Source organism: Podospora bellae-mahoneyi, chromosome 2 (assembly GCF_035222275.1).
Source record: "Podospora bellae-mahoneyi strain CBS 112042 chromosome 2, whole genome shotgun sequence".
Taxonomy (NCBI): Eukaryota; Fungi; Ascomycota; class Sordariomycetes; order Sordariales; family Podosporaceae; genus Podospora; species Podospora bellae-mahoneyi.
This window is the reverse complement of record NC_085881.1, coordinates 87,956-108,804: the sequence shown is the minus strand read 5'-3', so window position 1 is coordinate 108,804 and position 20,849 is coordinate 87,956. Positions and strand designations below refer to the sequence as shown.

General features: G+C 51.6%; 11 protein-coding genes across 11 annotated transcripts; 6 read left to right on the top strand and 5 right to left on the bottom strand.

Moving 5' to 3' along the window:
- Nucleotides 1–1,170: 1,170 nt before the first annotated feature.
- QC761_000860 (uncharacterized protein) lies at nucleotides 1,171–3,892 on the bottom strand (the record flags this gene model as incomplete). The annotated part of the gene is made up of 7 exons (XM_062871884.1): nucleotides 1,171–1,426; nucleotides 1,478–1,676; nucleotides 1,706–2,086; nucleotides 2,120–2,550; nucleotides 2,601–2,901; nucleotides 2,953–3,063; nucleotides 3,282–3,892. The coding sequence occupies 7 exons, from the start codon at nucleotides 3,890–3,892 to the stop codon at nucleotides 1,376–1,378; spliced, it is 2,085 nt and encodes a 694-aa protein (XP_062734181.1). The 3' UTR covers nucleotides 1,171–1,375.
- Nucleotides 3,893–4,168: 276 nt separating this feature from the next.
- On the bottom strand, nucleotides 4,169–4,780 carry QC761_000855 (uncharacterized protein; the record flags this gene model as incomplete). Its single annotated transcript, XM_062871883.1, has 3 exons — nucleotides 4,169–4,471; nucleotides 4,541–4,659; nucleotides 4,724–4,780. The coding sequence occupies 3 exons, from the start codon at nucleotides 4,778–4,780 to the stop codon at nucleotides 4,324–4,326; spliced, it is 324 nt and encodes a 107-aa protein (XP_062734180.1). The 3' UTR covers nucleotides 4,169–4,323.
- Nucleotides 4,781–5,031: 251 nt separating this feature from the next.
- On the top strand, nucleotides 5,032–5,607 carry QC761_0030110 (uncharacterized protein; the record flags this gene model as incomplete). The annotated part of the gene is made up of 3 exons (XM_062872249.1): nucleotides 5,032–5,070; nucleotides 5,245–5,281; nucleotides 5,492–5,607. 3 exons carry the CDS (start codon nucleotides 5,032–5,034, stop codon nucleotides 5,605–5,607), a joined length of 192 nt encoding a protein of 63 aa, XP_062734179.1.
- A 122-nt stretch (nucleotides 5,608–5,729) lies between these two features.
- On the top strand, nucleotides 5,730–7,321 carry QC761_000850 (uncharacterized protein; the record flags this gene model as incomplete). The annotated part of the gene is made up of 4 exons (XM_062871882.1): nucleotides 5,730–5,775; nucleotides 5,832–6,493; nucleotides 6,543–6,615; nucleotides 6,674–7,321. 4 exons carry the CDS (start codon nucleotides 5,730–5,732, stop codon nucleotides 7,204–7,206), a joined length of 1,314 nt encoding a protein of 437 aa, XP_062734178.1. The 3' UTR covers nucleotides 7,207–7,321.
- A 470-nt stretch (nucleotides 7,322–7,791) lies between these two features.
- On the top strand, nucleotides 7,792–10,115 carry QC761_000840 (uncharacterized protein). Its single transcript, XM_062871881.1, has 2 exons — nucleotides 7,792–9,844; nucleotides 9,916–10,115. Exons 1-2 carry the CDS (start codon nucleotides 8,084–8,086, stop codon nucleotides 10,036–10,038), a joined length of 1,884 nt encoding a protein of 627 aa, XP_062734177.1. The 5' UTR covers nucleotides 7,792–8,083; the 3' UTR covers nucleotides 10,039–10,115.
- Nucleotides 10,096–13,469, bottom strand: SRP54 (Signal recognition particle; the record flags this gene model as incomplete). The annotated part of the gene is made up of 6 exons (XM_062872248.1): nucleotides 10,096–11,772; nucleotides 11,875–12,056; nucleotides 12,119–12,158; nucleotides 12,259–12,343; nucleotides 12,418–12,840; nucleotides 12,913–13,469. 6 exons carry the CDS (start codon nucleotides 13,467–13,469, stop codon nucleotides 10,300–10,302), a joined length of 2,760 nt encoding a protein of 919 aa, XP_062734176.1. The 3' UTR covers nucleotides 10,096–10,299.
- A 355-nt stretch (nucleotides 13,470–13,824) lies between these two features.
- QC761_000820 (uncharacterized protein) lies at nucleotides 13,825–14,457 on the top strand (the record flags this gene model as incomplete). Its single annotated transcript, XM_062871878.1, has 1 exon — nucleotides 13,825–14,457. The coding sequence occupies one exon, from the start codon at nucleotides 13,825–13,827 to the stop codon at nucleotides 14,455–14,457; it is 633 nt and encodes a 210-aa protein (XP_062734175.1).
- Nucleotides 14,458–14,467: 10 nt separating this feature from the next.
- QC761_000810 (uncharacterized protein) lies at nucleotides 14,468–15,938 on the bottom strand. Its single transcript, XM_062871877.1, has 2 exons — nucleotides 15,314–15,938; nucleotides 14,468–15,240 (listed from the first exon to the last, which is right to left on the bottom strand). Exons 1-2 carry the CDS (start codon nucleotides 15,579–15,581, stop codon nucleotides 14,579–14,581), a joined length of 930 nt encoding a protein of 309 aa, XP_062734174.1. The 5' UTR covers nucleotides 15,582–15,938; the 3' UTR covers nucleotides 14,468–14,578.
- An 872-nt stretch (nucleotides 15,939–16,810) lies between these two features.
- Nucleotides 16,811–17,317, top strand: QC761_000800 (uncharacterized protein; the record flags this gene model as incomplete). The annotated part of the gene is made up of 1 exon (XM_062871873.1): nucleotides 16,811–17,317. The coding sequence occupies one exon, from the start codon at nucleotides 16,811–16,813 to the stop codon at nucleotides 17,315–17,317; it is 507 nt and encodes a 168-aa protein (XP_062734173.1).
- Nucleotides 17,318–17,669: 352 nt separating this feature from the next.
- Nucleotides 17,670–19,095, top strand: QC761_000790 (uncharacterized protein). The gene is made up of 2 exons (XM_062871870.1): nucleotides 17,670–18,425; nucleotides 18,506–19,095. Exons 1-2 carry the CDS (start codon nucleotides 18,085–18,087, stop codon nucleotides 19,014–19,016), a joined length of 852 nt encoding a protein of 283 aa, XP_062734172.1. The 5' UTR covers nucleotides 17,670–18,084; the 3' UTR covers nucleotides 19,017–19,095.
- Nucleotides 19,096–19,114: 19 nt separating this feature from the next.
- QC761_000785 (uncharacterized protein) lies at nucleotides 19,115–19,972 on the bottom strand (the record flags this gene model as incomplete). Its single annotated transcript, XM_062871868.1, has 1 exon — nucleotides 19,115–19,972. The coding sequence occupies one exon, from the start codon at nucleotides 19,970–19,972 to the stop codon at nucleotides 19,115–19,117; it is 858 nt and encodes a 285-aa protein (XP_062734171.1).
- Between the last annotated feature and the right edge of the window lie 877 nt (nucleotides 19,973–20,849).

Sequence of the window (20,849 nt, the reverse complement as noted above, 5' to 3'; positions counted from 1 at the left end):
TGCACTCAACGCATGAACGCTAGCTGTTCATGCCGACTACTAGCACCTACGCCGCAATTTCCCATCCACGGTACGTTAGTGTTTTGATCGCTGACCCGGATCTACATTACAGAAGCAGAATGGAACATGAAGAAAGGGACCCTGGCTGGCCGCTCTGTCATTGGGATTGGGGCGACGCACGCCAATACACCGTGGCACCCCAGATCAGACAAGTCAAAAATAAAACCATCAACACCATTGCAAATGATGTTAAGCTACCATAGGCACAGAATCGGGACTCGGGCAGAAAGTCAGATCATAGAGTGGTCATCTTTATCCGCCACAAAGATCCAAACTAAATTGCTTGCCTACAGTACCTAGGCAGTTTCTGCAATTCTCTGCGCCCGGCGGTTTTCTGCCAGAGTTGTACCTTTGGTCTCTACCGCCGGTTAAATGAGGGTTGCGTGCCCGGGACCACAATCTCACATTTCACGGCGTCGGGAGTATCGTTGGGACGGATACCAACAGCGAGATTTTGGGAATAAAAGTCAGGGTCTCCCGACATGACGTTTAATATCTGCTACGCGAGTTATGACCCGGGGGTGAGGGGGGTATTGGATGCACTGGTCTTTTCTGACAGATGATCACTGCTGTAGTAGTACTGTTGGTACTTGGTGTTGATTGGACGTTGTGTTAGGGTAGGTATGGTCAAAATTGCAAGAGAACTTGGAAGTGCCTCAGCAACACGCTCCCCAGCTACATGTGCGTTATGATGGCTGATAGGGCTGCAATCCCATGCTTACGTTCCATCCATCCCGATCCAGGAGCAAGCAGGTGATGCGTGGCGAGATAGGGTACAGCACGGGTTGGAGCAGCACGGGTCGGTTGCATCAGTTGCGGTACCGTGAATGTTGTGGTATCGCACATTGTAACAAGAATGGGTGGTATACATATCAAGCAAGGGCTCACATGCATATAATACCAATCAATTAGTATGCACTGGTCTGGGTTTCCTGATGGTCTGGTCTCTCCACTCTGCCCCAGTATTAATTTACCGCATGCCCCCATTCGATGGTTGAATACTGTTAGTATCGGACTCGGATAACGCGGCTGCATAACCGGCTCTGGACTCGGGTTCAACCATTTCTTTGCAATCGCCACGGAGCTCAACACAAACGAGACTACACAGAGCAAAAGCTAAGAGAACCGTAACTATCGTGGTTCTAGGTAATTCGTACATGCATACGGTAGTACTAACTATATGACCTTGGCGCATTCCGCAACCTGGAACTAAACCATTCACACCACAGCAAAAAATGGATGATAAACATTTATCCCATAGATCTGTGATCCTCCCCTTCATCAAGATAGCTGGTGACCAACATTGACTAGGACGTCATTTATTAATCTTCTTCTCACAAGCCTTGGTAAACTCAGCCAACAGCGCCTATCAAACAACAAGTCAGCAATAGTCAAGCAATGACTTTGATTAACTTACTTCAAAATCGTGATGAGCCAATGAACGAAACACCGGGCTCTTGTCCAGTTTCAACGCCGTCACCCGGGGGCTTCGAATACCATACGCCACGCGCGCGAGGAAGCGTGGGTCATCTCTGGCATTGTAGCTTCGAGGACCTTTTGAATGCTTGAAGCCATCGTTGGCGTCACAGTGAGTTTGGGGGGCTGGATTGGTTTGCCTGTGAGGCAAAAGGAACAATGCCCGCACTTTTCCTTGTCTTTGGGCAGGCCCATACCAAAGTGTTGTGCCAGAGACAAGGCAAAACACTTGGAGCCGGTGATCAAACTCATGACCTCCTTGCATCGTTGCAGGGCATCTTTTTCTCGATCTGTCGAATCCTTGTACAACTTGTCAACCACCTTTTCTTTGTCCTTGTGTGTCCTGGGCAAGGCTTTTTGGACAATGTAGCGGTTCATTAGGCCGCTCGCTTTCAGTCTAATGTGGCCCTGTTGATCAAGCTGGTTCAGCTTGGCCACGATGTCGCCACGGGTCAAGCCTGTGTTCTTGTACGACGCAGCTTCGTTAACATCAAGATCGTACCACTTGAGCTTCTTCTTGGCGTTCTTGTAGATGGCGTCGATGACGGGACTCTTGTGTTATTTGATGATACCAAAATATGACGGCATAGCCTCAAACTTGTAGGTTGAATACTCCGAGGTCGTAGCTCGAATGAAGCCGAAATGGAGCTCCAAGGTGGCGTAGATGATGCTGACGGTACTTGGTCGTATATCAAAGTCCTTTTGCTGCCGACAGTGATTGGTCTTGAAGACACCCCCGACAGGGACCTCTAAAGCTTCCTTGAAGATATCAAAAACCAACCCGGCCAGCGAGCTTCTTGACGGGAGGTCACCGCGAGCAAAGACCTCGCGCAGGTAGAAGGCGCTAGGAGCAAGATAGAACATACATTTGCTCGGTTTTCCGTCCCATCCTGCACGCCCAATCTGCTGGCTGTATTCTTCGACTGTGTTAGACAAGTCCCAGTGAACCACGTTCCTTATATCTGGTTTGTCGATGCCCATGCCGAATGCAATCGTGACACAGACCTGAGAGTTCTGTCAGCGACGAAGCAACGTCAAGAAGGGAAGCCAGAAGTAAAACTCACAATGTCAACTTTTCCAGAGAGGAAGTCGTCTTGGATCCGTTGTTTGACTTCGGTCTTGAGCCCGGCGTGGAAAGGCGCGGCCTTGAAGCCCTGCGCAGCCAACACTTTGGCGTGGATCTCGGATTGCTGCTGCATGGCGACATAAATGAGAGTCGGCCCTGGGTTGGCACGCAGAAACCTGAACAATTCTTCAAAGCGCTTGTCGCTCTCCGACTTGACATGAAAGCCTCGCATGATATCTAGGGAGACACTGATATCCCGGTTGTACTCTTTGCAAACAGTTTTGGCTAGGAATTCAAAACTGTATCAAGTCAGCGCAAGATTCCCAGGGCGAGTGCTGGCAACAACTTACTTTGGTCTGTATGGTGTTGTTCGGAAGACATATGCTGGCTGTATTGAGAATGCCTTGCAAATGTCCTCGGCAACCTTGGAGTAGCCGTAGCCGTGAGACAAACGACACGCCCTGCCTTGATTTCATTCACAAATCGAGCAACTGCAAACGAAGGAGGTCAGGTCTTTGTTGTGTGCAATGTGATAGCAGTATCCAACGAGGTTGTCTCACCTTTGAGATAGTCAGGACGAAATGAATGTCCCCACTATACAAAATCAGCCGCACTCCTTGACAAGGACGTAAAGAGCTGACCTTGGAAACACAGCGTGCTTCATCCACAGCCAGCAAACGGATGCCGCCAGGAGTCCGTTTGACGGTTTCGATGAAGCCCTCGTTGTTCAGTCGCTCTGATGCGCAGTACAAGATCCGTAACTGTGATCATGCCAGAGCACGGTATATCTTGAAGTTCTTCCCAAGTCTTGCTTGAATCAATGCTTTCGGCCGGGATGCCGCGTTTCTTGAGGACATCGACCTGATCTTTCATCAAGGCGACCAGAGGTGAGACCACAATGGTCACGCCTGTCTCGGCTGGCTCTCGTGCGCCCTCTGGGCCGTCCAGCTCGGGGAAGGCAATGGAGGGGATTTGATAGCACAACGACTTGCCTGCGCCCGTGGGGAAAATGACGAGGACATTATCGCCTTTCAGAATATGCTGAATGGCGGCTGCCTGCTCGTGCCGCAACGCCTTGAAGCCAAGCTGGTTGGAAAGAATCCGTTCGGCCAGTGCACTGTGACTATCGCCAAGCGCTGGATTCCTTTCGACCTCTGATGCTTCGGTCTTGACCCGTTTTGCAGGTCGCTCGAGGGCCACAAGCTCGTCTTCGTCGATGTCGTCAAACACATCATCATCGTCAAGTTCAAGATGGTCAAAAACATCGTCGTCGTACTCGTTATCTGACATGTTGGTGAGAATCTTGCTGCCGCTCCTTGCCAAAGAATGAGAAGTGCAGGATTGCAAACGCGGCAAAGATTCAGGAGTGCAGGAACGACGCGCTTTGGGAATCGTGGGAAAGTGGAGCAGACCAACCAGCTGCCAGCTGGGACGCGAAATGGTCGGGAAGTCATGTGATTTTTGGGCGAAATGGGCAAACTGGGCAGGAACAGGGCAAACTGGGCAGGAGCAGGGCAACCTCAGTGAGGTCTGCAGGCCACGACACACCTCTGGGAGAATCTGGAAGGAGCCAACTGTCACTTTCACTTTTATTTGTTGCGATTCAAGATGGCACCTTTGAGGAGGGTTGCTCTGAACGGAAGGTCTTGGCATGACGGCGACATCGGATTGGTTCGCTTTCTGCGCAACAGATAAGTTAGGCAATTATCAATATTGGTACCCTAGCTTTGAGGTGCCCACCCAGCAAATGGCTCGAGTGGCAGAACCTCAATCGGCTCCTGCATATTGCTCTCCTTCCCTTCAGTCGCAATCAACCACGCCAGCTTCGAACTCGATTTGTGAATATCGACCGCAGCTTGATCGGCATATCTAGATGTCTTCAGTCCACGAACCCCCACACCATGAAGCGGATCTGCTGTGGGTCTGGTGGTACTTCACTGTTCCCACACAACTATCTTGGGCTTCTCCTCAGTCCCAGTTCGGAACCATTGGTACTGCAGCACCCCGGGCTCATTTTCTTTGACATAGTTGGAGACAGATTCTGCTATCTCTTCTACCTGCAACTCAAAGATTAGTCTGTGTTTTTCGTTTATGAACAGGCCTGAGCTGTGATGTACTCATCCGCGCCACCCTGTCTGGTTTGGGAGACAAAATGGCGAGGAAGTGAAGAGAGGACATTGTTCAGGTCTCTGAAAGCTGTGGGACTGAGATGGGCAAGGAGGGACAGAACAACCGGAACGATGCGGGGCAGCCTTTGTGATCAAGACCCGGCAGAATACCAGAGGTGGATCGGGACCAAATATGGAACCGACAGGGACATTGCTTAGTGGAATGGAAGTCAAGGACCCCAGGGCATCCATTCTTCCGGTCCTGACCGCGGTATGGTTCCCGTCCTCAGCCCCCAATCTGTGGCCCGGCCATTCACCATCATGTTCTGCAGGGAGGGTCTGAGCCCAAGGAAAAGTGAAGTAAGAACAAGCACTGGAAATGCAACGGACCAAGAGGCCAAGATGTCCTTGGCACGCCACACAAAAGCTTGTCATGAACAAGTGCCGGTTCTAGATATATTCTAGGTCTTATCTACCAAGGTATGTAAAAGCCCTCCCGGATCAATCCAGACGGAATCTTATATACCTAGACAGACGCACACAAACGACCCATCAGCCGATGGAGGAGGCAGTGAGTTCGTCATCAACCCTCTCATCAAACATCAACCTCGGCAAAACATCCATCGGACCTAATCTCTCACAAGTCCCCACAACCAATCATCTCCTCCAGGCACCATGCTTGCATCATTCTATCCACTGCCGCTGAGCCCTTGCTCGTGGAGACATCACTTATCGGAAGCCAATCTGCCGAACAGGCTATCAACTTCACTCTATTCCGCAGCATCCAACCCCGACTTCTACTACAACCAGGATGCGATCTTCGCTCACGACTTCATTAGATATTATAGCGATGAACATAATGAACCAACCAACCCGTGGAACGTCCCCTGGTTCTAGTATTTGACCTCGTTGTTGTCCCTTTTCTCGACATGGTATCAGGCTGTTTTTTGCTCCCATCCAGCGTCACTGTCATTTCAAACCTGCAAATTACGTGATATCCACTTGATTCATTGCAAAGGATGCATCTGTTCAAGATTGTCGCTGTGGCGGCAGCTTTGGCAAGCGGTTAGTTTGCTTTTTGTGCCCCTGTCTTCCCGTTTGAATTCTAACAACATCAAAAGGCACTGAGGCCGCTGTCAGACAGCTACCAAAACCTGCCAGCTGCAGTGGTGTTGCCAACTTCCGCTACCAATACAAGTTGGAATCAGGATGGTCCGCCATGAAGATTGCCGGTGGTCTCAAGCAAGTGCGCACCATCGTGTGGGACACCGAGGGCAACATGCTGGTTTCACAAAACACGCGTGGCATCTCTGTGCACACATTTGGAGATAGCGGGTGCATCAATAGCACCACCATGCTTATATCTGGCAACCAAATCAACCACGGCCTTTCCATCACTCCAGACGGCAAGACACTCTATGCCAGCAGTGAGACAACGCTGTGGAGCTGGGCTTACGACCCCCTTACCCGCAAAATCAGCAACCAAAAGACCATCGTCAGGGGCATGTCAACCGGCATCCATTCATCGAGAACGGTTGCCGTTGTCCCCCAGCAGCCCAATCTCGTGTTGCTGCAAGTTGGGTCAAACTCCAACTTTGACATGGCATCTCAGCAGCCTGGCACTGGCAGGGCCATCATCAAAATCTTTGACGCCAGCAAGGCACCTAGCAACGGCTTCAACTACAATACCGAAGGGGAGGTGTATGGATATGGTCTCAGGAATGAGATTGGCTTCACAGCCGATCCCAATGGCGTGTTCTGGGGTGTCGAGAACAGCGGCGACGTATGTACTTTCCACCTTTCGCCTTTACATTCCGTACTAACAGCTCTAGGACTTTGCCCGAACTGAAAATGGGCAGCGCCGCGATATTCACATCGATAACCCGGCCGAGAAGCTTAATAACCGTTAGTCATGTCGTAACCTACCGTACCCATCCATGTTCATTGACTAACATGGTGGCAGTCGGCGACCCCCTTACCGTTCGAAATGCTTGGTACGGATATCCGACCTGCTTTTCTGTCTGGAACCCGGCCAACTTCCCCAACTCCAATCTCAAGACTGGCTCCCACTTTGTAGTCTCACCAAACTCGTCCTATAACGATGCGACCTGCAACGGTCGAGCAGTGCCACCCCGGCTGACCTTCCAAGCGCACTCGGCCCCCATTGCCAACACATTTGATTCCGATGCAAAGAATATGTATGTCACGTTCCACGGGAGCTGGAATCGACAGCCTGCCACAGGCTTCAAGGTTGTCCAAATTCCCTTCACAAAGTTGGCCAATGGAACGTATGAACCTGTTGCCCCGGCCGACAGCATGACGGGATACAAGGACATTTTCTCGGCACCAAACCCAGGAAGCTGCACTGCCAATGGGCTAACCATGAGCAACTGCTTCCGCTTGACAGCCGCTGCTTGGGATCCGGCGGGCAGAGGATTGTTTGTGGGAAGCGATAACAGCGCCGAGGGCGAGATTTATGTCTTGACTCCTAATTAGTAGAGGATAGTACCCGCCCTCGGTCTTGTTAGGGGCTAGAAGCCCTTGACTTTTAGGTACAGGTAGTCAAGAACCGAAGAATCCATTCTTTATCCGAGGTACCTGATAGTTGCCCATGTATGTCTGATGTATCGAACCTCGGTGGAAATACCATCATGCTGCTTGCTCGCTCATTCTTGTAGGAACTACGAGGGTGATTGTTTTTTCAGTCATGTACCTTATATAGGGGGTCTTTCGGCGTGGTTTAAAAGCCTCAACCATCGTCAAAAGGGTCTTTTTAAATTCCATTCTGCATTTCTCTTTTTAGTCTATTTACTTATCAACGCACTTTCGCATGGCATTTGCCTAACTGCATATGAATTCTTGTAAAACAAAACAAGGGTCTTACAAGTCGGAATTTTGGTTCCTTCATCCTTTCCTCATTCGCGCGTTCTGCCACGACTGTTTGCCAACGTACTCATCAACATGCTGAGAAGAGGGAGATGTCGGCGTCCAAGTTAGGTGTGGCGTGTGGAAGCTCATAGCCGTCCAATACATAGACCTGTACATATATATCCATTTACATGTTCTGAAACCATGCCACCAGCACAGCAAGACTCCCATTTGGCTCTACCTAAGGCGCTGAAGTCCATGCCTTGCCAGTAGAGCCCAACCATCTTCGGCACCGATATACCCGGTGGCTGAGATGCATTCACCTGCTCGAATGAATTGACCCGGAGATAATGCACCCCAAGTCTCTTGGCAAAAGCCACCATTCCAGATCGGGCAGCTGAGTCTGCACCCGGTTTTTTTTGCGTCCAGGCTGTTCACTTCGACGGGTCTTGCTTAACCCTACAACATCGTAACTACCACAGTCCATCAATCTCATGCTGACGCAATGTTCAAAGACAAGCCTCAAGGGACCAGTCACTTGCGAACGTTGCCTCGACCCCATGCCACAATATCCTTGATAGGCAAGAGGAGCGAGCGGCTGCTCGTTGCCTTTACGCTAAGTCTTGTGGTCTTTTACATCGTCGGTGGTTTTGAGCGTGCGTTCCCTGAAGTCCCCGAATCTGTGCGCCTCGAAAGACACATGAACACAGGCCAAGCACTATACCCATACGCAGCCGTTAAAAGTAGCATCGAGTGGAGCAAGTTGAAGCCTCGCTATCCAAACAAACAGTCTCCCACACAGCTTCCCGCCACAGAGCCAGGTACAGCTCACCCGCCGATTCAACATCGATTCAAGAGAGAGTCGGGTCATGACCGGAAGAGGCGAGATGCGAGAAGGCGAGCGGTCCGGGACCTCACCATCAAGTCCTGGTCAGCCTATCGCAAGTATGCTTGGAAGAAAGATGCCCTCCTTCCGCTCTCCGCCACTGGCAAAGACCAGTTCTCCGGCTGGGCGGCCACTCTCGTCGACTCTCTTGACACTCTTTGGATCATGGGTCTGAGGGAAGAGTTTGACGAAGCCGTTGCCGCCGTGGCCGAAATCGACTTCGCAAACTCGTCCAGCCCGATGATCAACATTTTTGAGACCAACATCCGATACCTCGGTGGCCTGCTGGCCGCGTATGACCTCAGCAAGCGGGACGTCCTTTTGCAAAAGGCGATCGAGCTCGGTGACCTCATCCATGCCGGCTTTGATACACCAACACGCATGCCGGTCGACAACATCAACCTGCTGGCTATCAAATCAGGGGAGGGCCAGATAATTGAACCGCAGGTCGTCTCGGCCTCCCCCGGAACACTGAGTTTGGAACTCACCCACCTGTCTCAGCTCACAGGGGACCCAAAGTACTACTCCGCCATAGCCCGCCTCAACGCCCTGTTCAGTGTCAGCCAGAACCAGACCCTGCTTCCTGGCCTATTCCCCATGTACATCTCACTTTGGGGCCCCAAGCCGGACGTCATCAGCGGTACAAGGTTTACCTTGGGAGGTGGTGCCGACTCCATGTACGAGTACCTTCCCAAGTTATCCCAACTTCTCAACAATGCCGCGCCATCTCTTGTTTCGCTCTCACACAACTTTCTGAGCTCGGCATCTGCGAACCTCTTCTACCGGCCCATGATTCCTGATTTATCAGCGAATGACATCATGATATCGGGCACAGCCAATATCCTTCCCAGCCCAGACACCAACACCAACAGCGTTCAACTCAGCCCAGAGACGGAACACCTGACATGTTTCATAGGCGGAACCTATGCCCTGGCAGGGCGTTTGTTTTCCACTGCGGAGTACCTGGAGACGGGGTCAAGGCTGACGAGGGGCTGTGTGCACATGTACAAGTCATTCCCTACCGGGCTCATGCCGGAGCGGCTGACTATGCTACCGTGTCCTCCTGGAGGTCCTTCTCATGCAGCTGAATCGTGTCAATGGAATCAAACCCTGTGGGATGCAACCGAGAAACAGCAAGGCTTGCCCAGGGGGTTTGTTTCGGCCACAGACAGACGGTATATCCTCCGCCCGGAGGCTATCGAGTCGGTGTTTTACATGTGGCGCATCACAGGGGAACCAGAGTGGGAGGCGGCGGCGTGGGACATGTTTCTTGCTGTCGCGAATGCGGTCTTTGCAAAGGAAACAGGAGGCGGGGCCAGCGTGAAGGACGTGACTGTTGACCCCAGCAAGGAAGATGTCGAGAGGAGTGATGAAATGGAGGTTTGTGCGCCCCGTTCCCGGCTCTGCCACTGGGTGAATGGGTTAACCGCTAATGAAGTTGCGTATGACAGAGCTTCTGGATTGCAGAAACGCTCAAGTATTTTTATTTGGCGTTTTCGCCACCTGATTTGATCAGTTTGGACAAGTACGTGTTCAACACAGAGGCTCATCCGTTTCTCAGACCAGAACGGTGACGAGGTTCGTGAGCGTGTAGTGGGCAAATATATAGGCGCATTCGTTGTATTAGTAGAATCATCATTCCGGGTTTATCGTTTGCTTCTAGCAAGACGAGTCAGGGCTTTCTTGAATGTGATCTGTAGATATGTGTGTGCGTGTATTTATCGTAAACAGCCGCCGCCATGGCTGGCCCCATTTCAGACCCTAGACCCCGGACGCCAAACTAATGCAAAACCCTCTCCCTCTGGTATAAGACTTCAAGACTTTGCAAACCGAAACTACCTCCTCCCGCCCCGTCCTCCTCCTCCGCCCATCATGCCGCCCATCTGCTTCATCATGGCGTTCATGTCAAAGCCGCCTCCGGGTCCGCCCCCGCCGCCAAGCATCTTCATCAGACTGCCCATATCGGGCATGCCACCACCAGCCCCGCCGGCGCCGCCCATGCTCTGTAACCGCTTCTGCATAGCAGCCAACTGTTGGGCCTTATTGCCTCCACCCATGGCATTCTGTGCCCTCTGCATGTTCTTCATGTTGCCGCCCATCTTCTTGGCCATGCCGGCCATCAACCTCTGCTGTGTCAGCAAGTCCTCCACCTCTCGGACTGTCGTTCCCGAACCCCGCGCCACTCTTGTCATACGCGTCGGTTGCTCGATGAAGATCTTGCCGTCCGAGTCCAGCTCCTTGTTCGTCATGCTGTCGCAGATGTAGATCATCCTCTTCAGCTTCAGGCTCCCTTCTTCGTCGTCCATGTTGGCCATAATATTGCTCATGCCGGGAATCATGCCCGCCATCTTGGATAGCGGGCCCATCTTCATGATGTTCTGCAGCTGATCCCTCAAGTCCCGCACAGTGAAGATGCCTTCTGTAATGTGCTTGATCGTGTCCTTCTGGTCCAGTTTCAGCGACTGGACATGCTCCACCAGACCAGCCATGTCACCCATGCCCAGCAGCTTGGAGATAAAGTTCTTGGGTACGAAGCGCTCCAAGTCCAGCATGTGCTCTCCGGTACCGATAAAGACAATGGGTGTGCGGGTGGCGGCGACGGCCGAGATTGCTCCACCACCGGCAGCATGGCCGTCGGTCTTTGTGATGATGATGGCGCCAAAGTCGGCGGCTTCCTTGAAGGCCATGGCCTGCCCCTCGGCCTGCTGCCCTATGCTCGAGTCGAGCACCATGACAGTCTCGTCTGGTTTGATGGCGTTCTGGATGTCCATCATTTCTTGAAACAAGGCACTTTCTTGCCTATGACGACCAGATGTATCCACGATGATAACCTCGAACCTCTCCTTCTTGAACTTGTCGACACCCTCCTTGGCCACGACGGCCGGGTCGGTTTCCGTCAAGCTGCCGTAGTATGGAATCTTGGCCTTGGTCGCATTTTGCTTGAGCTGATCAAAGGCACCGGCACGGAAAGTATCGGCGCAAACTAAGCAGGCGCGAAAGCCACGTGATTGGTAATGGCGAGCAAGCTTGGTGCAGGTTGTGGTCTTGCCGGCACCCTGAAGGCCGACAAACATGATGACATTGGACTTGCCCTTCTTTGGCTTGAAGGGTTCAGCATGGGGGTCGACGAGGTTGACGAGGTGGTCGAAGACGGCTTTCTGAATGAGGCGCTTCTTGTTGACTGCCGGGGGGAGGTCTTTGAAGTTGACTGCGGCTTTGATGTCTTTTCGGAGCCGGCCGACGAGACGGACATTGACATCTGCTTCGAGGAGGGCGGAGCAAATCTGTTTGAGCATAGAGTCGAAGGCCTAGTGATTGCAACGTGCGGCTCGTTAGCGGCTAAGACACGCAGAAAGGCAAGGGTAGGCCTAAGGAGAAGGAAAGGAAAGGGAAAAGGAAAGGATAACTACCTTTTCATCGAGATTTGGGGCGCGCGTCAAGTCGGTGACGGCGGCATTGATGCGCCGACCTAAATCTTGAAGAACCATGGTTTGGGGGAAGTTACGGCGATCGACGCCGGTCGGGATGTCTGGTGATATTGGGCGGCAGTGGTCGGTGAGGTCGGGATCTGGTGGTTTGGCGAAAAGTGTTGCTGATGACAGAAGTCGAGAGCTGGGCAAAATGGTGGGGCGAATGTTGGGGAGCCCCACATACCGTAGATGCCCGGGGGGTTGAGTGGGTCGGGCGGTGAGAGCTGCCAGGCACAGTCACACAGTGGCACGTCAGGGTTAAGGGCTTTGATACAGCTGAGGTATCTATCTAGAAACTACAGCTCATGCCTTGCTTCCACCAACCCAGAATCTGCTCGACTCGCATATAGGAACGTCATCTTCAAAACAGGGAGCAGGAACAGAGGCAGCCCCAAGCGCTTCAACCGTGCTAACATCAACAACCAAGTCATCAGTCACCTCTCCTCTCATCCATCGGGGTATGTCTGGAATGCGTGCACTCACCCAACTCCGCTGCCACAAGCCCAAACCTGGCGCATTGTAAGCAGCTTTCTGACGGGATCCAGGTTAAATGAGGCGATGGTCAACCCCCCCGACGCACCCACCGGAGTGCAAACACCATTTCCGGCAGGGTACTCTCTGGCGCACTCAAATATCTCGTTTGTGGCTGTATTGACAGCAACAAACAAGTTGCCGTCTGTTTCTGGCGTGGACTCGTACAGACTAGTATGGTTTCTGATCTCCCAAGATTCCAGATATCTCCCTGATGCGGGTGCTGAAGAACAAGGGCTTTGTCCTCTAGCCTGCAGCGTTGTGTTGAGGTTGATCTGCCTCGACGTCGTCAAACACCGCGTTGGGTTGCCCCCCGAGCCCGTGTTATCGCATGAAGTAGGCAAGACGATGGATGCGGTGGCCAATCCAGACACCCTGTTCGCGTCCGACACGAATATGTCAGCAATGACACTTGGCCCCGTTGTTGGTCTGCGCGGCTATACATACTCTTCGTTCTCACAACTGAAAGTATGGCTCGCATACAAAATCCTTTTCTCCCAGTCCATCGCAAAACTAACCGTGTCATCGATTGGCCTGCCAAAAATGTTCACGCAGCTGCTCCAGAGCAAAGCGGATTTGTCTTGAGTAAACCCTTTCCATTCCTCGGGCCACATTCCGAAGCAGCTGTACGTTGTGCCACCCGTGGAGAGATAGAGACCAATCACCGAGTCGGTCCCTGCCCGTCCTGGTAGAGATCGATCGGGCGCATCGTAGGTCCATTCGGAAATCTGCCAGGAAGTTGGAGCAGGAGATGCTGGACAGGGTCTTGCTGCCTGCCCTGCTGCAAGAAGAGAGGCGAGAAAGGGAACGACTTGAGGCTTCATGGTGATAAACTGCGTCGATGGTATAACACCGATTTTCTGGGACGAGGTTGATCTAGATAAGTATGTTTGAAGGTCGTTCTTACACTGGCCAGGGTGATCTATAAGCCGAGAGGCTTCGAGGCAATATGGACTCTCCCGTGGGTAAATGTCTATTGCGCGGGGTGGCCAAGATACCGACATTCGGCATTAACCTACCTACCTTCTATCACAGCGGCCCCATCAAGGAAGAATTGGCACTTCACAATGACCCGGCCATCATGCTTCTCCTGGATCATTGTCTGCCCGTTTCTTCAGGATTACTTGCATACTATCTACGACGAGGTAGGTTGCGTAAGATATGTTCAGCTCCACCGGTGTCTACTAAAAGGACATATGTGCCTCCGCAAGTAGGAGTTATTTAACAGTCTTGGGGGTAAAATAAGCAATCCTACAGTCTGCGAGCAGTATCGTGCCAGAGAAGGCAGAAACATGAGCCCTTGAAAGCCACCGGGTAGCTCCACAGCCAGGGAAACCAAGCAGGCAGTGGGTCAAAGCCATGACTCATTCAAACCGTAGCTGCCATTGGAGATTTACCTCACTTATCATTTTTGTGACTGATCACCATCTTGTAATCCTCTTGATTTGGCATGAAACAACTTTAAACGCCAAAATGAACCCAACGGCCTCATGGCGCCCCATGTACAACCACGATCTCTCGGCTGTCATGCTTGTTGCTGATGAGATCCACTCCGGTCTCCCTGAAGGTGCCTCTGTTTTCGCAGAGCGGGTAGAACTCTTCCCTGAGGGATGCATCGTTCTGGAATCAAGGCAGGAGATTTGCGGCTATATCGTATCTCATCCCATTCCACGACGCTGCCCTCCCGCTCTGGATAACCTGCTCGTTGAGATACCCCCGACTGCCGACCACTATTACATTCACGACCTCGCCATTCGCCCTTCATTCCAGGGACGTGGATTAGCTGCCGAAGGTATCAAGAAGGTTTTGGACGTTGCGCGCAACTACCGCACTACCTGTCTTATCTCAGTGTACGGCACATTGGCCTTTTGGAAACGATTTGGGTTCGAGCCTGGGATGGATGACGTAGACATGTCAGCAAAATTGAGAGGATATGGCAACGATGCCATGTATTTAGAGTGCCAGAACACAACAGAACAAGCTCCAGTCTGACAGTTGCAAGAGCCTATCAAAAGTGGAACAAATGCAAGGTCAATGCCGCAAGGCCCTAGTCTTAAGAAAATTTCTAAACAAAACTCGCTGAAACAGATCAAGAACCCACAATACCCGGTGCCTATCGTTGTTTGACAATCATATCTCCGGCCTGAATCCCTTTCCCTTGGGTCAAGACTCCGGCCTTGTTCAGGATGTCAACCGTACTCCTGACCACGTTCAAGTCAACCCCCTGTGTTCTCTCCGGAAACTTGACTGTCTTGAGCCATTCTCTAGCATCTTCTTCCGAGTAATCCAAGTTCGTGCTGATGTACTCGACTGCTTCCTCTGGATTCTCATTGAAATGCCGGATGCCCTTGTTCAGCTTCTCCAGCAGATCATCCACCCTGCCATCCAACACGGTGCCTTTCACCAACTTGGTGGAAGCCACAATCTTCCAGCTTGACCAGGGAGTGTAGATCTCCCCCACACGTCTAATCTCTCCATTATCGTAATACTTTTTGGAAGTAAAATGCTCCCACATGAAGAAATCCGCAGTCCCGTCGTTCACTGCTTTCCGGAGATTCTCAAACGTGTTGAACACCACAAAATCCGAGTAAGGGGACGCAGACTCGGCAGACGTGCCCACCCCCGTGGTTGGGGGGAGCCATGCACGCTGATCCGCTAGAACATAGCCCATGACATAACTGCCGGAGCCGATACGGGAGACGCCAATTTTGCCACCTTTGAGCGAGTCGACGGATTGGATCTCAGGACGCTGGTTTCCTGTTGAGATGGCCCAGCCTTTTGGTAGTGAATTCGAGCGGTTAATTTTTGTCACAGCCCCCGGAACAATACAGCAGCTGGATGCACTTACAAAGCGGCGTTTCCACAAATGTTCCAACGAGTCTATACCCGCCGTCATTCTCCTCAGTCTGTTCTGTCTTGCCCAATCCAGCAATCCATCCTTCCGTCAGACCGATGGCCACATCGATCTCTCCGGCCCGGATCGCCGTGATCATGTGTCCGGTCCCCGAGGGAAAGGGGATCAGCTCGGCATCGAGTCCAAAGTGCTTGTGGGCAAAGTAAATGGGCGTTGAGAAATGCTCGGGAACAAACCCGATCTTGAGGGGCTGGGAACTCATGGTTGAGCCGGTTGCTGGTTGTTGTTTGATCCTTTTCAGTGTATTAAGGTTCAACGTTGTGTCTTGCTGAAGTGATGGCTGATGATCATAACAAATGTTATTTTTTTTCCCACCGGGAAAATGAAGGCGTCACTCACTTCCAGAGGTTTAAATGACGCAATGCGGGGCGGCGCAGAACGATTCTGGAACAAACGAAGCGAAACCGACCCCACTACCGACCACTATCTGCGGCAAGGAGGGCATGTCTTTGGCGGACATTGCCGTTGACTTGCGGAAGCCACAGTGGTGTGCAGGTGTGGGAACTGCGAGTTTTGCAAGAATGAATCAGAAATTGTTCTGATAAGTCGGGAACTAGGGTCGATAAACAGCAAGTGCCCAAAAGGGGCCCCCTTTTCAGCCCGCTTGTGAGGTCGAGAACAAAAGGCTGCTGACGGCTCCAACAGCGCCTTATGCACTGTATCACCGGTTATCTCGAGTTACCTGTCTCCTGTAATGCACGATTGATAAATTCATTCGTTGCTAGTTCCACAGATCGTAAGCGGAGCCAAGGATGTGCCGCTCCTGACTACCATGTAAGTTGCCCCAAACACACATGGGAAAGAGGATAAGTCTCCTGGCCACGGGAAAGAAGGGAATGCAATTCCATTCCACAGGTGTGTCAGTAGCTTGTCTTGCACTGACATATCTTGGGTCCCAGGTAAGGTAGTCTCATAGAGAACCAAGTACCTGGACTACTACCATCTGTGTTCGCAGTCGTTACCTGATTTCGAGGACTGTGGTGCCATATTTAGGTGTCCTTTGTCATGTGAACGTCAACTGTCACTCGAGTCCCTAAAAATAGGATAATCGCCAGTTAACCATGGTAGCGAACAAGCCCACGGAACCAAGAGCGCCTGTCTAACCCACGGCCAGACAACCCCGGCTTGGCCATTGTATGTAGCACAAATGGAATGAAAATCACTACAGGCAAGGATGCAGGCTTAGACTTCAGCCGAGATTATGAAGCCAAGTTTGGAAATAGCATCCGAGAAGGTTCCTCTTTCTGTTCAACGTACCACACCTTCTCTCGACTGCTGTGGGTCTGGCGACGTGTGCTCAGCTTACGCTGTCACTGAGACTTGATTCATAGGTGTCTATCGTCCCCAAGTATTAATTCGAGACCAATTTCCTCACCTTGCCCACTGATTCCGTCATCTCGACCTCTTTGCCAACGGCCTGTGATAAACACAATGCATCTCTCTACTGCCATCATTACCTTTGCTCTTAGCCTGATCGTCTCTTCTGAGAGTCTTGTCCGCCCCTGTGGCCTTGAATTGGAACGATGCCCGACAGGATGGATCTGTCAGAGACTTGAGCGATCGCCCACCGGCGAGGGAATCTGTGTTCGACTTCCTCTACATGTTCCCCTTCCCATACGGACAACGCTTGTCACCTCACGGGCTTCGCGCACTACAACAACAACAACAACACCGAAACCAACACCGACATTTCAGTCTTGCGGTGGCTTCCGCGTGAACCCTGCCACCTGCCCCAAAGGTCAGATTTGCGTGGACAATCCTTACGTGGAGGGATGCGGTATGGCTTGTGACAAACCGGGAATCTGCGTTGACCCTGGCGAGTTTTGCGGAGGCTTTGCTGGCTTCCGGTGCAAGGGTGACAGAGTCTGTATCGATGATCCGCGCGATGACTGCGATCCTCGCAATGGCGGTGCCGATTGCGGCGGTATCTGTGTCTAAGTGAGATAGTTGACTGGCGGCAACTTGGGTGGAATTAACGACACTGAACATCTAAAGGGGTGACTGTGAAGGGAAAGGGATGATTCAGACCGGATAAAGGAACGGTGGAAGTCGAGACTCTGTATTACAATAAACAGATGCTACCCTGGTATTGACATTCAATTCAATAGTGCCCTGTAACGCTCGATTATGTTCCCGCTATGTTCCGTTGCTTTATTCCTGGCGGCTTCGGTTAATCTAGGACGTTCTTACAGTCCTGGACGCGGCATCGCGGCAAAGATAGGTGGGTAACTGGGCGATAATATGAAACAGGTGCTTCTGATAGCTGGGAGATATGTCGTCCCCCATTTTTGTCCAAGAATGATACTTGTACATGGTATATTCTCAACCACTTTCCTTTAGTTATGCCTTGCTGACTAAGGTAGATACCCTAGATACACGACTCTCCAACGGTTGCAGCCAATTGTCAGCTAATGTCCAACAAGTCCAGTGTTCTGACCTGCTTTATTCAGACAACGTGACGGCGAAACCGATCTTCAGTCATGGCCCCTGTTGGGGGCCGTGCGGTTCGCCATTCGCTGAAAGAGAACCAACAACGCACAAAATGTAACCATGTCGCCTTAGTATGATCTTCGCCTCAACGCCAGGAGGAGGCACAGCAATCGCAATCAAAAGAGACCTTTCTCTAAAATCATTCTCCTCCCGCTATCTGGTTTCCAGCGGCGAACTCCAGAGCTGTTTGCTTGAGACCGGAGCCATAGGGGAAGATGGCCAGCAACTACACACCGCCACGTCAAGCGATTCCGCCGACCATGCCGTACAACGATGGCCTCATTCCAAACGACAACCCACATACACTATTCCCCGAGGTCCTCGCGAAACATGAGCCGCTCTATCACCGGCCGTCTGTAGTACCGAGTCAGATGCCGCCGGCATATCCACACGAGCTGGCAGGATATGAATCGGGAATACCGGAAGAGCCTGGTCGGCCTTTTTGGAAAAAGCCGGTTACATGGGTGGCTCTCATAGCCCTCGTAATAATCGCCATTCTTGCTGGTCTTCTAGGAGCCATGGCAACCGGAGCCATCAAAACGGCGGGCAACACCAGGTGAGTCAATGGACGACGCTTTACTCATGAGAAACACTACAATGTCCTTTTCCAGCCGCTGATCTATCCACCCTCTTTAGTGTATCGCATAAAGACGCAGTGAGTACAAATGCGGCGGTCACAGGCAGTTCCAACACGGCACTATCATCGCCGACGTCACCAACTATTGCTCCAGAGACTACAACTGGGCCGGACTTCACACCAACACCAACACCGACATTAGCACCAACCACGACCACGCCTACCCCTTCAGTGCCGGCTAGAACAGTGGACTCCCCGAGCGGTCATGTCACGATGGAGTGCCCTGGTGTGGACCGGCTCAACCTTGATGTCTCTTCGCCCTCGCGTGGCGAGCTCAGGTTCCAACGACTTTGCGACGTCAATTATGCTTTCGGGGACACCAATCCCGGGTTTGGATTGGTAAAAGACAAGATAGTAGCGAGCTTGACAGACTGCATCAAGGTTTGCGCCGACAAAACAGGCTGTGTGGGTGTTGTCTTCAACGATGGTCCCCAATGCTGGCTCAAACATACACTGGAAGCAAAGAAGCCGGACGATGGAACTGAAGCGGCCATTCTTATTCAGCGATGACTCAGACCTCCAGAAATCTTGACTACGTAGATAATGATAACAAGGAAAGGTCTATAGGCACTGATGAAATCTTCCCAAATCTGCCACGCGAGAATAGCTCAGGCAGTACACTTAAGTGCACTGTCAATCAAAGTCCAGGTGTGGTCAGATACTGACTTCAGCTGCTCCTCAGCCCAGATTGCCTTATCTGGTACCGCTCGCCCTTTCTGATCAATGTTGCTCCAAAACCTTCCCTCCTTCTCGGCCTTCTGGGTGACCTCAGATACTCCTTGCAACAAATACTCAGCACATGTGTCTGTTGACACCGCTGCCATCTTCATCAGGATCTGAGATGGCCCGCGCAGATACCAAGGCAGGCCCGCCATGATGTTGGACGCCACCACGCCGGGGTAGACATGAACAAAGTGCCTTTTTGAGTTGCCGTTCTGCTGTTGCTGTGCGGCGTGGAACTGGATCATGGAATCATTCATCGAGATGCAGTGGTAGGCAGCACTGGGCAAGCTGTAAGTCCTTTTCAAATCCAGATCGTTCCAGTCCAGCTTCGCTGGGGCACCGTTTTTGCCATCCAGGACAATTATCACCCTGGCATTATCTTTCAGCACTGGGAGAAGTTCTCTGATGAGAAGCTGTTTGCCATAGTAGTGGAGAGCCATCTTGTTGTCAATGCCCTCGGTGGTTTCTGTACGGCCGGCCATGGTGAAAATACCCTGCGTCATGATGAGAAAATCGAGCTTCTGGGCCCTGTGGGAAGTTATGATTTTGTCTGTGTACTGCTTGATTTGAAGCATGGATGAGGCGTCAACAGCAAGGAACTCGATGTTGGGGTGAGGAATCATGGCTGGCTTATTGCGACCGCTGATGATCACAGTGGATGACGGGTTGTCGATGGCGATTCGGCATGCTATGGCATATCCGATACCGTTCGTACCGCCGACAACAAGGGCTCTAGTAGACATGATGAGTTATCGTTGCGTGCAGTTGGGTGGTTGCGAGTATGGTGTGGGCGAATTGACAAAACGAAGGAATGTGGCTGGGCGAGTTCTGTTGATCAAGATGACGAAGCTTCTTGTGAGCCCCGAAACTAATCCCACCACAAGGCCCTTGCAAATGCCGTCGGTCAAAAGTTCTGCCGTGTGGTTGAAAGAGGGAAAGCGCCAGGGCGTCGGGTGTAAGTGGATACCCGGTCCAGTCTCTTTTCTCTTTGGTGGCTTTTAATCTGATACCTTGACTTGGAAGATAAATCCATGAGGGTTATGAACATGGACCAGCCACTACAATTCGGTGGAAAAGAACATTCTGCCAGTCTAGGATTGAAGTATGCTTTGGTGTTTTTGCTATTCAATCTTATTCTATATTCCTTTATTTTCATAATGTGTCGAAGAGGTCAGGTGCAAAGCCACAAGAAGGTACATTCGTCCGATCTCAGGCTTATCGTGTACCAGCAATGGCCATTACGCGATTGCCACAATTTGTCAGCCCATATCTGAATTTATTGACACATTAATAATGGCATGCAGCAAGTAGAGGGGCTCACCGACATGTAGACGACTCCAACAAATGCTCAGGGCGTGATTTGATCTACAAGAGCATGCCTGCTCCCAGACTCTCGAATATCGGCTCTCTTCCTTAGGTACCTGCATCCTTGAAACAGAGGTGCACCGCCAACAATGACCGACAGAAAACCCATCCTTATCGCTGGTGCGGGCATCGCCTCCCTCTTATTAGCACAGTCGCTGAGACTCTCCGGTATTCCCTACAGGGTCTTTGAACGAGATGCTTCATTTGATTTTCGTGCTCAGGGTTACCGGCTTCGCTTATCTTCTGAAGGCTTGG